Source organism: Protopterus annectens, chromosome 4.part1 (genome assembly GCF_019279795.1).
Source record: "Protopterus annectens isolate FY-2018-M chromosome 4.part1, PAN1.0, whole genome shotgun sequence".
In the NCBI taxonomy this organism is placed as follows: Eukaryota; Metazoa; Chordata; order Ceratodontiformes; family Protopteridae; genus Protopterus; species Protopterus annectens.
In genome coordinates, this window is record NC_056734.1 from 652,657,141 (window position 1) to 652,670,264 (window position 13,124).

General features: G+C 42.9%; 1 protein-coding gene across 1 annotated transcript in view; it reads left to right on the forward strand.

Moving 5' to 3' along the window:
• Window positions 1-13,124, forward strand: part of LOC122801268 (vomeronasal type-2 receptor 26-like) — a 50,876-nt gene that overhangs the window by 32,111 nt on the left and 5,641 nt on the right. Inside the window, exon 3 of the mRNA XM_044070818.1 lies at window positions 5,734-5,739. Coding sequence (XP_043926753.1) covers window positions 5,734-5,739 — 6 coding nt within the window. The remainder of the gene's footprint in view (window positions 1-5,733; window positions 5,740-13,124) is intronic.

The window sequence follows — 13,124 nt, forward strand, 5'->3', positions numbered from 1 at the left end:
GGTAGGATCTAGAGTTTGTAGGTTCCCAATGTCTTTGTTTATGAGTTCCATGATGATGTGCTCCATGGCCTTACAGACTAGGCTCGTCAGGCTGATGGGGCAGTAGTTCCCGGGGTCAGTGGTGGCACCTCCTTTGTGGAGTGGAATGACTGTTGCCATGCACCACTCTGTGGGCACATAGCCTGAGGTGAGGCTGTGGTTAAACATGGTATTAAGGTGTGGGATTAATTCGTTTTGGAGTTCATGTATCTCGCAGCCTGGGATACTGTCAGGTCCCATGGATGCTGTGTTTTTTTGCTTTGGAGAGTGCTGCTTTCACATGGGTGTCTGTGATTTCAAGGGCAGCACAATCGTCTGGTATGGATATGGGCCCTCTAGGTGGTGAGGGTGGGGTAAAGTTTGCACTGAACCTATCTGTCAATATATTGGTGATATCAGTTGGTTCCATGACTTTTGAACTATTATGCTGTAGCTCAGAGCAGATCTGAGTGTTGCAGTTTAGGTTCTTGACATAGCTAAAAAACACCTAGTGGTTGTCTTTGGTGTCTGTTGTGATTTTTCTTTCAAAGTTCGCCTTAGAGGTTTTTATGAGGGTTCTTAGATTTTTGCTAAGGTTGGTCAGGGATCCCTTCCATTCCTGGGTTTTTACTCTTTTTTTGTAATAATTTCTTCCTTCTATTGTAGAGCTTATTTATGGCTGGGGTCCACCAGACTGGTTTCCTCTTTTTGGAGGAATGGGTCTTTGTCTTGTTTGGGATAGCACGGTTCATGTACTCATGTAAATGCTTGTAGAGTGCTTTTGTGTAGCATACAGCAGATTCAATAATATTTACATTCTGCGTGAGAGTAACAAAATTTGCCAGCTCTGTCTTGAGTAACATAAAGTTTGCTTTGGAGAAGTTTTTTTACCATGGTTTCCCTGGGAGGGGGTGAGGGTGGTATGTGGATATATAGTGAGATGAGTTTATAGTCTGATCTGACCAATGAGGAATTTACCACAGGTGTAGAGCATTTATCCCCCATGTTGGTGATAACCAGGTCCTTTATATTGTTACCTCTCGTGGGGGTGCTAATAAACTGATCCAGGGCATTTGAGTTTATATATTCGAGGAAGCACTGAGCAAAGGTATTAGTGCTTCCGTAGTTTTCCCAGTTAATGTTTGGGTAACTGAAATCACCCAGTATAGGGGTGTTTGGTTGGACCTTCATGTTTTTCAATATCTCGAGGAACAAGGAGTGGGTGTCTTGGGTCAGGGATGGTGATCTGTAGCAGGCTACAATCTGAATTGCAGTTTTACCCATTGTAAGTTGCACTTGGATGATCTCTGAGGCATCATACTTTGCAACCAGTCTGGAGGTGCGATTATCCTTGATGAATATGGATACACCTCCTCCCTTTGTATTTCAGTCCAGGTTTTGTGGCCAAAATGTGTGATATGAGTTGTAGCTTGGTATCACTGGGGTGCTCTCTTGAGCCTTGAACCAGGTCTCCGTTACTGCACAAATATCAATGCTCTCCATATTGAGGAGTGCTTCAAGAGAGTACATTTTGAGGTTTAAACTCCTAGCATTGAGTAGCATGACCCTCAGTTTTTTGTCACTGGTATTTGTTATGGCGGTGGATTTTTTCTTTTGTGCTTGCCTAAAAAAGGCACTATGGTGGTGGCAAGAGCCTTTGACAGTATCCTGCATCCCAGGGGTGACAGGTGTAAGCCATCTCTGGTGAAGCATCGAGGCTTGTCAAGCATGTCGTCCCAGGCAAATACTGGATCCCCTTTGAATAACACCAGAAACTTAGCCAATTGTTGAAATGTATCACTTTTTTCTTTGTACTGAGGTATCATTCTTGGTGAGGGTAAGATGCCGCTCAGGGCTAGGGTCATACCTGCCTTGGTTACATGATCAGCGAGCTCTTCTATGTCCCTTTTCATGTAGTCCAGGGAGGCACGTCTCAGGTCATTCACACCAACATGGACAATGACAGATCTGTATTTCTACTTGTCATGGAGTGACCTCAGTGTGTGGGTAATGTGGCAGATTCTGGCACACGAAAAGCAGCTGACGGTGACCTTCTCTTTGTTTAGCCTGGTGAGAGGGACATCTGTGTGCCTGACTATGGAGTCACCTATTACAAGTGTGTTAGGTATGGTGTTTTGCCTTAAGGGCTGTGGTTGTCTGGCACACTGGTTTTGGAGGTTATGTGTTGATTTCAGTGTGTTAGTGGGTGTAGGCTGCTTGTGTGTCTGCTTTGGAGGTCTGCTGTTTCTGCAGATTTTTATTTAGAGCCTCCAAATATGTCTTTGTGTATCTATGTGTGGGATTTGCAGTTGCATGTTTGGTGGGTCTATGTGCAGTGAGTGGGGTGTTGCAGGTTGGTACCTTCTCCTCCTGACTGTCAAATCCAGTCATGGCTGGAGAGAGCTCTGCTTCAAGTTTGGCTATGTAAGTGCATCTCTCACAGATTTTGGTGTTGTGTGGTAGGAGGAGAGGTCGTCTTTGTAGATGAGGCAGTTGTGACATTGCCTCAGGATGCCCATATTCATCAGGTGAACAAGAGAGTACCCTGGGAGCTGGCTCATGGACATGCCTGAGAGAGTTTCAGAACTTATTCTTATTTATCTGGTGGGGAGAGTAGCTTGGCTGTTCCCTACAAACAACTGTAGGGGATCAAGTACTATAGGTTGTTTGTACTTCTATGTTTTTTTGGATCAAGTGCTAGTCCGAAAGCACTGATTTGAGTGCTAAATCTGGAAGAACTGGCTAGTGCTAAGGGAAAATCTGAAGAGCAGACTCAGCGGAGCCAGGAATAGTTTAACCTCAGCTAACCGCCGCTGCTCTATGTGCAAAACTGTGCAAATGCGGTTCTTATACCAGAAAGATTAAAGAGATTAAAATTAGCACAGAATGGCCAATAAAACTACAGTTTCTGGGCAGAAACCACTCCTCCAAAGACAGGTAGGCTGTTCAGAGCTCCCAACTCTCACTGGTGAACAAAGAAACTTCCTTTTTGCCCAAGTAAGGTCTGGCCAACACAGAAGCTTAAACACAGTCCAGGTATCAACAAGTATCTGAAACTGGACTTTTCTAGCTTAGTAAGGTGGGAAAATAGCAAGATTTTTTTTGTTTTTTTTGGGTTTTTTTTCAGTAAAACAGTGGAAACAAACGAAAAACACTTTTAAAGAACAGTAATGGCTGTCACACGTGTGGGAGGCCAGTAGCAATAAAAAAATACAATTTACAACAAAAAACATTTTTTTTTAAGTGTAAACACAAATTAATGCTGTTACAGTACAAAAATAAGCGATTTAGAAGCAGTAAACACCAGAAAATGAGCGTTTAGGCAGAAATAGCTTAAATATCAAGAAAAAGCCAGAAAAAGGTACTTAAACACTCCAAACTCTCTCCTTTTGTCTCACTGGTGCTGTAGGTCTCTGCAGGACACCTTGTCAGGATCTGCTGAGCTTATACAAATGCAAAAACCGTGCAAATATGGTTCTTATACCAGAAAGATTAAAGAGATTGAAATTAGCCCAAAATAGCCAATAAAACTACAGTTGCTGGGCAGAAACCACTCCTCCAATGACAGGTAAGCTGTTCAGAGCTCCCCACTCTCACTGGTGAACAAAGAAACTTCCTTTTTGCCCAAGTAAGGTCTGGCCAACACAGAAGCTTAAACACAGTCTAGGTATCAGCAAGTATCTGAAACTGGACTTTTCTAGCTTAGTAACTATGAGAAAAATTTAGCAACCATAGCCAAGGATAACTATAATGTCTTCTTCAGCTATGTCCGCAGCCTAAAAGATAGGAAGCAGGTGTGTGCTGAACTAATTGTGGATGGTATCACACACACTGACCCTATGGAAATTGCAAACCTGCTAGCAGGTTTGGTGAAAATTTCACCCCCCATCCCCCACAAGCATGCCATAAACTATGCTTTCAACACTACCTCTTTCTTGCATCTCCAAAGAGCAAGTCATCAATTCTCTATCCAAGACTAAAAACATAGCCTTCATGGGACCAGATGGCATTCTGGCCTGCATTCTTAATGTTCTTAAACAAGAGTTAGCTACTCCACTAGGCACTCTATTCAAACACAGCTTAAGTACTAGCTTTGACCCACTGAATGGAAAACAGTGACTGTTATACCCCTCCACAAGGAAGGCTCAGCAACACACCTGGGTAACTACAGACCCATATGGTTAACCAGCCTCATCCATAAGGTAATGGAACGAATCACCATGAATCTCATAACTAAGGATAGATCTGTCTCAGTTCGGTTTTGTCAAGGGTAAGTCATATGTGCTAAACCTGGTGGACTTCTTTGAGAATGTGACCAGAGCCATAGATGAAAGCAAAGGATGTGCACACAGCCTATATTGATGTGCTAAACAAGCCCACATTTGGGCATCATTAACAAATTAACCCAATTGAATATCAACTCCTATGTTGTCAGGTGGGTTGTAAACTGGCTCAGTCAAATTGGAAGACTTCATCTCTACCAGCAAATTTGTCACCAGTGTGGCCCCACAAGGGTCAAAGCTGAGCCCCCTCTTGTTTGGAGTACACTTCTCTGAAGTCCATGCCAAAATGGAGGGGCTGTGGCTAACAAGTTTTTGGATGACTGCAAATTAGGTGCTATCATTGAATCCCCTAGCAATGCCAGCATTCTTCAAAAGGGGCTTATACAAACAAATGATTGGTGCCAAAGCTATGGTCTTAAACTAAATGCTAATCATCACTCCCTTCAGTAAAAACAATGCCCCTGCTGATTATAAAATAAACAATAATACCCTAAGTACTAATTCTGTAGTGATATACCTGAGAAAACAAGTTGACTGTAACCTCTGTTTCAACCACCATGTGTCTACTGGGGTGAGGAAGGCATTCTACATCACTCACCTCATTAGCAAAGTCATCATCTCAAGAGCGAAAGAGGTTAGAACTCCCCTGTACTCATCCCTCATCAAACCTATTATTGAATATAATGCTTCCTTTAGTATGTACCATGCCAGACACCTGCAGCAGCTTCAGAAAACTCAGAGATTTCTAACTAAGAAAATTCAGGGTCTCCAGTACGTCTTATGTGGACAGACTGAAGTCACTCTCACTGTACTCAGTAAAATATAGACTACTTAGAGGCGACTTGTGACTGGCTTACAGGGCTATCTCTGGCCCAAACCTAATGAGAATACTGCACATCTGTAAGTCAAATGGGACTAGAGTCACCCATTCCAGGGACCTCAATCTAGTCTGCAACACAAATAGGACCTGCTGGAGAGACAGATACATCTCACAGAGGTTGCAACTCTTCTGGAATAGGCTTCCAACCCATGTCAAGCAGACCACCTCCATGATCCTGTTTAAGCACAACCTGGATGACTGGATGGGGAACTGTAAACTTCTGAGGGATTGCCCCTGCTTCACTCTTGGACATGGGTAATACCTGCTAGAAAAATATTGGGCATAGACAATATCTCTCATCTAGTATTATATTGGGATTTAATGCCTAGACATGTAAAGACCCTTGGATCAATAGCCTAGTAACATCTTATGAACCTATGGACCTATGATGACATGTCGGTATACCTCAAAGTCGAGGAGAGTCAGGATATCTCTATACATGCATGTATCAAGTGTTGTCCCCCAACTCAGGTAGGCATGCTGATGTAGACCCTTGTACGGGAACATATGCCATGTGGAAGGTGTGTTGAACTGTGTATTCCACTGAATTAGGAAGGTGTATGTGCTAGGCTATGTCACAGGTGATCTGTGATGTTGTCATAGCACACTGATTCAGTATGATAGGCTTGGAGAAAGGTAAGACAGTGCATAGTGCCTATTGTGATCTGGCCTAGGGTTTTGACACAATCACACATGCAGGCATCATTGAGAAAACCCCCAAGATGGGGATTACACCTTACATCAGGTGATGGGTAAACAATTGGCTCACTGACAGAACACATCATGTGACATTCGGTGAATTAGCCTGTACCAGTACAGCTGTCACTGCTGACAAACCCCAGGGATCTGTGCTTGGCCCTTCACTGTTTTTCTCAGCAGTTCAGGCTAAAGTATATGGCCTTTAGCTTTCCAAGTTTGCTAATTCTTGCATATTGTGTGCAATCTTTGAGTCAACCAATGGTGATAACATAGTACAGGAGGAGAACACACACACAACTGAATGGTGACAAAGGTACACAATCTACAAATAAATGCAGAAATGTGTGTTTGTAATGCTGTCCATCTGAAAAGTGGAGTTCTATGTTAATCACATGTTAATGTGGGCACTATTCTCTATAAGAATTTGTGGTGCCCCATCCGCTCATCCAGGTTCCTCTTGAACAGTGTCATAGAGGTGCTCTGTTTCACATGAATTGGTAACCTGCTCCAAAGAAGTAGCACTCGCTGGCACATAAATCTGTCCACCCAGCATATCCTATTTAAGTTGCAGGCCATATTTAAGTCCCTAGAACAGGTAGCCCTAGACCCACTGATTTATGGATATACGGTAAGTTCATTAGATTTGGGTCCTGGGTTGCTTTGTAGGCCAGGCATAAGTCTCCCCTAAGAAGTCTATATGATATGAAGTACAGTGACAGTGCTTTTAGTCAGTCCGTGTAAGTAACATGCTAAAGGCACTTGCTCTTCTTTGTTAGAAACCTCTGAGGTCTTTCTAATTGCTGTAGATGCTTAGTACTGTACATACATATATACATACATATAAATGTTTCAAGCATGGGCATTAATGCCATTCTAGCTTGCCAATATAATAAATACCGGATGGAGTGTTATACTCAATTATGGGCCCGATAAGTGCCAAATATAGGAGGGTTATAACTTCATTTGTTCTTGAGGCAATGTCTTTACTAATCAAGGGAGCTACATGGACAGCTTTCCTTACAATGGTAGACATGTGGTAGTTGAAGTTAAGGTCATGGTCAACCTGTGATCCCAGGACCCTTACCACTTCATGGGTACTTGGGGTATTGTTATTGATTTGATGGTGTGAAGGGACATTGTTCTGTAGGGAATGATGATGCATTGATTTGCATTCAGTTTGAGATGAGACGGTGACTAATGCACTAGTCGTTGGTCTGTGTGAAACCATCCTTGAGTATACTGACATCATTTGGTGATTCAGTGATTGCACTTAGTTTGCAGTCATCTGCAAACTTGGTCAGTCACGACCCTTTAGTTTTGACCTGAACTTCTGAGACGTATATACCAAACAGTATGGGGGCCCAGCACTGACCCCCTGTGGCACCCAGCTGGTAATAGTTTTGCTGGTTGATGTGGAGTCACCCACTTTGATAGTGTGTGCCTGGTTTGTGAGCCAGTTGGCAACCCATCTTACAATGAAGGGGTTTACATTCAGTTTGCTATGTTTATTGGTAATGCCTGAATGTGGGATTGCATTGAAAGCCTTTGCCAAGTCAAGGTATGCTGTGTGCACAGATATGCCCTCATCAATGGCCTTGGTCACACTTTCAAAAATGCACCAGATTTAACTGGCAGGATCTGCCCTTCATGAAGCCAAATTGGGTAGGGTCCAGAGTGTGGAGGTCATCTATATCTTTATTTATGAGGTCCATAATAATATACTCTCCATGGCCTTACAGATGAGGCTGGTTTAGGTCTCATCTGTAAGGCCAAGGAACATAGCATTGCAGACATAAACAATTGTTGCCAAAGCCACAGACTTAAAGTTAACCTAAAATAATGCACTATTATCCCTTTGGTAAAGGAGAAGTCCCTGCAAATTACACTACTAATAATACTCCCCTATGATCTAACCCAATGGTGAGAGATTTGGGAATGCAGGTTGATGCCAACCTCACCTTTGATCATCATGTGTCCACACTGGTAATGAAGGCACTTTACACTGCACACCTCATAAGTGAGGGCATAGCATCCAATACTAAGGATGTTATAACTCCACTGTACTCATCCCACATCAGACCAATAACAGAGTACAATGCTCCCTTTTGCATGTACCACACCAGATACCTGCAACAGCTGGAGAGACCACAGCGGTTTCTTATGAAGAAAATCCAGGGTCATCCAAAATATTATCTACATGGACAGACTGAAGGCCTTGTCACTGTACCCTGTATTGTAGAGACTGCTGAGTGGCGACTTGTGGCTGGCCTACAGAGCAGTCTTGAATCCTGCCTTAATGGAAATGCTACACCTCTGCAAATCACATGGGGCAAGACTCACTTGCTCTAGGGACCTTAACCTAGCCTGTGACATCAACAGAACATGCTGGACAGACATATATGTCTCCCAGAGATTGCCACGGCTATGGAACAAACTCCTAATTCATATGAAACTAAGCTCCTCAATGACCCTATTTAAGCACAACTGGGACAAATGGAAAGAAGACTGTAGATTTACCCAAGGGGTTTCACCTATGTCACTCTTAGACAGGGTCAACTATTGCTGATCATGGATTCTCAAATATGGACGACATATGTTGATCTATAAGAGAACAATGGTACAACTTGGATAGGCTTGAAAAGGCCCTTGGGCCATTAGCCTAGTAACCTCCAATGAACATAAGAACCTAGGGCCTTTATGGTAGTAGCCTTGTATGAGCCTATGAAGCTATGAGCATATGCAGGCCTGCCAACATCTTGTCTCGCACATTGGCCGCTGATGTCATGTACTATAAGTTCAGCTGCAGATGTCATGTACTATAAGTTCTGCTGCAGTCTTGCAAAAGTCAGACTTGGGCCACAGCACTTGTGATACATGCTGTGTTCTGTAGTCTGTGTACTTAGAAAGCTAGGGATTCTATTCTCCTTGCAGTCAAACTGTGTGTGTCTGCATGTGTGCTCTTTCTTGAGATTTCAGGGACCCTTTTACTGCAGCATGTGGGACACTGTTATTGGCATATTTTCAATAGACACTGCGAATGGCATCAGCTATATCAGATGTTTGGATATGCAGTCATCCCACCAGGCCATGGTCAGACACTGACCTGGAGGCCAGGCAGATGTCAGCTCATCCTATGCCAGACAGATGACAGTGACATGACTTTTAATCTATCTACATACATCATGGCGTTGTTTGTAGGCCCTGTGTTATCTTCCTAAGAAATCACTGTGGTCTCTCCAGCTGCTGCATGTGTCTGTAGAAGTACATGCAAGAAAGACTATTATACTGTATTACTGTTCTGATGAGGTTTGACTACAGTGCTGTCATACAATCCTAAGATCTGAATATGATGGTGTAAGTTATGCTGTGCACCATACATTTGTCCTGGACGATCAATGAAGAGAGAAGTTAGAATGTAATGATACACATTGCAGTTTCTGACCTCAACACCCTTACAAGAGCATTCACTATATCATTGTAAAAGTTTTATGCTATCAACTGTCTAACTTTCCAAGACCAATATAAGTCAAAGGTACAATGACCAGTTCAACAATAGAAATGCAGATATACTAAACACTAAGTTAGCTATGCATCCTGAGGATCAGTCACAGCTTTTGTACCCCTGAATCCAAAAGATAGAAAACAGGCATATCACACAGTTATCACTTGCACAAGGTGTTGTGTGTGTGTGTGTGTGGGGGGGGGGGCAGGAAGCCTAGGCTGACACAGAAGGTCGGCAAGTGTGTGTGAATAGGAAGGAGAAGAATGCAGACACTGGGATAAAACAACAAATGGCCAGTGAGACAAACTGAGTAACTGTTTTGTGTGTGTATGTGTGTGTGTGTGTGTGTGTGTGTGTGTGTGTGTGTGTGTGTGTGTGTGTGTGTGTGTGTGTGTGTGTGTGTGTGTCTGTCTGTAGTGGTACTCCAGGTGAAACTGGTGTGTGTCTGCATAAACACAGTCTAGCTCTATGCTAGCTCTATGTCTTGGTCTGTCAGACAGGTGTGAGCAGTGCATGATAGAGGTGGGATTTCATTGTTGTCATCCTCAACCACGAGAACTAGCTCTGCCAGGAGTTGCACTGGCATGTCCACTCCCATGGTCAGATAAAGTGCTGCTGCTCGAACATGACTGATGTCTACTGGACAAGCTCCCTTCATGGGGACAACCAGGACCATGACCCTGTGGCCTGCCACATCTGGGTGTGGACAGCAGACTCACTGATGGAGCAGAAGAACTACTGCCACTATGGGAGAGTGATCAGTCACAGCCATGTTGGCTGACAGCAGATGGTGTGGTTGACCTATGCCCATGAGGATACCATTCCCCTCCCAGCAGAATTTCCACTACAGACACTGCTCATTCCATGTGAGACACCCCTCAGTCCATCACAGACACTCCTTGTTCCAATTTGTCATTTATCCAATCCAGTGGAGGCAGTCATGCATGTCAAACTGTGCCATATCCACAACCCTAAGAATTTGTCTGTAGCACCTATGGGAATGTGCATGTACCTCCATGATGGCCCTAAACATACACTGAATGGCACAGCAAATGAAAATTGCACCAGGTGGAGAAGGAACAGCAGGCTCCCTCCAAGCATCTGTTTCAATCCTCCTGTGGGTCACCTCACCCAAACTTTTGCTATGGACAGGCTCAACAGACACTGAAGCCACAGTAGCCATATTTCCCAGATCAGTGTCCTTGCACTCCACCTCTCCAATATCTGTTGGCTCAGTGGACTGGGTAAATATGTCCAGTGGAAATCCAGGGGATGTCGGTATGTTAACTTCTATGTCAGATTCAACCTCCCTGACTATTTCTAAGTTTGGCCACCATCATCATCAGAATCTGTGGATACTCTGACATCAGGTGGCAGAGGGCCCACTCTCCCACTCTCATGATCATCTGTGATAAAAAGCAAGAAACAGTGGAATAAGGTAATACCTTTACTACTATAGTGCAATAGATGCTAACAAACTAACAGTACTGCAACTATTACAGACAGTACAGCAATACACACAACAGGCCTAAGATCAATATCATAAACTGCAATATTTATTTAAATTGCTCAGCAGTACTGACATAAAAATATTTGGCTTACCATCTGCAGAAGCCATACTGCGCTGTACTCCATACTTTCCTGGAAGAAGCTAAGCATGAGGAAAGGGCATCATCATTACAATTAACAGTTACACAGGGGGTAATACGGTTAACCTCCTATATACAATTTAACACTACTTTGAACAAGAACTTGGCTGACAACTCCAAGCTAAGCTTATAACTGTACCAGTCTTCAACCCCCCCCCAAAAAAAAAGATATTATACAGAATTAATTTAGTCATTTCAATTGTTTTACAATACAACAGTATTCAGTCCTTGAGATATCAATGTTTACTTGGAAGACCCTCCTGGGATGTGCTTTCTTGAAAGGTGTTGCACCCACATCCAGGACATGTTGTACTCCACTATCTTGGGAACTGTCTGGATCTCTCAGATTGACTAGGAACTGTTCACTGAGTGTTAGTGGTAGTTTCTTGGCAGACCTTCCCCCAGTAACCATTGGTCATAGCCCACTGCAGCTGCTCACCTGCTTGCAGATGTTGTCATGTCAGTGGCCCTGTGGTGCACCTGTTCCTATGTTCTGCTATGGCTGCCCATGGCACTGACATCATGAACAGTTTGCTGCCATATTCACATCCTATGGCCCATGTCTCCCCATCCCCCTTCCAAGAGAAAAACACCATGTTGCTGAAACCCATCGACTATGACTTGGTTTTCAGCATCAGTGAAGTGGGGTCTCCATGAACTGACATGCCTGAGTGACATATTTGTAGGTGTCCTAAAAGACAACAGATGTATAATGCACATAAGTATCACACAACTACAAAATAACTGTTTCCAGATAAAACAGAAAAGGTAGCCAGTTAGTATTACCCACTGAAGAAAGATAAAATGGTCTAGAGATGTGAAATACTAATAGCAGGCAGGATGCAAAACAAGGAGAGTAACAAGAGAAACATATCCTTGTTTGTGCCATAACAGTAACTCACATTTGCTCACCCCAAAAGAGCACTTTATGCTTGTATGTACCATAACAGTAAATCAAGCCCCCCCCAACAGAACAGTTGTACCCTTGTGTGTGCCATAATAAGTAACGCACCTTTGCTTCCCCACAAAAGAACAGTCCATTTTTGTTTGTGCCATAACAGTAACTGAACATTGCTTGCCCCAAAAGAACAGTATATGCTTGTATGTGCCATAACAGTAACTAACCTTTGCCCCTCCACAAAAGTGCAGTCTATGGTTGTTTGTCTCATCCAACCTGCCCTTCAGTTGTTGGCAAATGCATATCATAGCATTGCCAGTTAATATCTTCACACATTTTAAGGCCAATGATATAGCATTGCTTATAGACTGCATGTCTCAGAGTACTGGTCAGATAACTGATGAATGGCTAGGTAAGACAGAGCTGTATATTTTTAGACAATAATCATAACAGGTTGTGTGATCACTATGTGCACTATGTCCAAATATAATAGTAAATGCGAAAATAACCATTTGTGGTTTGATATCTGTGTACATTCTGTTGCAGTTGCTTGTGTGAATAATGATGTCAGTTTTTTGGTGCAAAGCTGTTTGTAAGGCAAAGAGGGATAAGGCATCCATCCTGTTTTCTGAAGATGCATTGGAGTGAGGGTTGAAATCCAGACCTACATAGCTATATCCCATGTGTATTAACATTTTCTACTGGGTATGCCATAGATGGATTTTCCTGATTTCAACTATTTCTCCCTTTTTTATTTATTTTATCTTTTCTTTTCTACTAAATAATACTAAAAAACTGACAGAGAAAACACAATTTGCCAACAAATGAAGAGGAGGCTGCATGTTAATGAAACAGAACCTGTGAACTGTGCACTGCTTACTTGCATTTCCAACCTTGACAGACCTGCATGTAACACTTTGTAAGTCTAACATGACATAACAACCTGATGTAAGCATTCATAGTTGCCATCCCATAAATATAAACACTGATGGAGTGCCTGCACTATTTTACATCCTTACATGAACCCATTTTTTGTGAATCAGCAATTCTAATGAGTTCACACCTCATATGCATATTCACCATGCTGTCAGCCCTGAATCTGTACCTGTTGGCAAACGTGTAGCTAGAGAAACTGAAAGGGAGCTGAATGTTGAACACAGAAGGGTGGGTATTACTTTTGTGATATATCTGCACA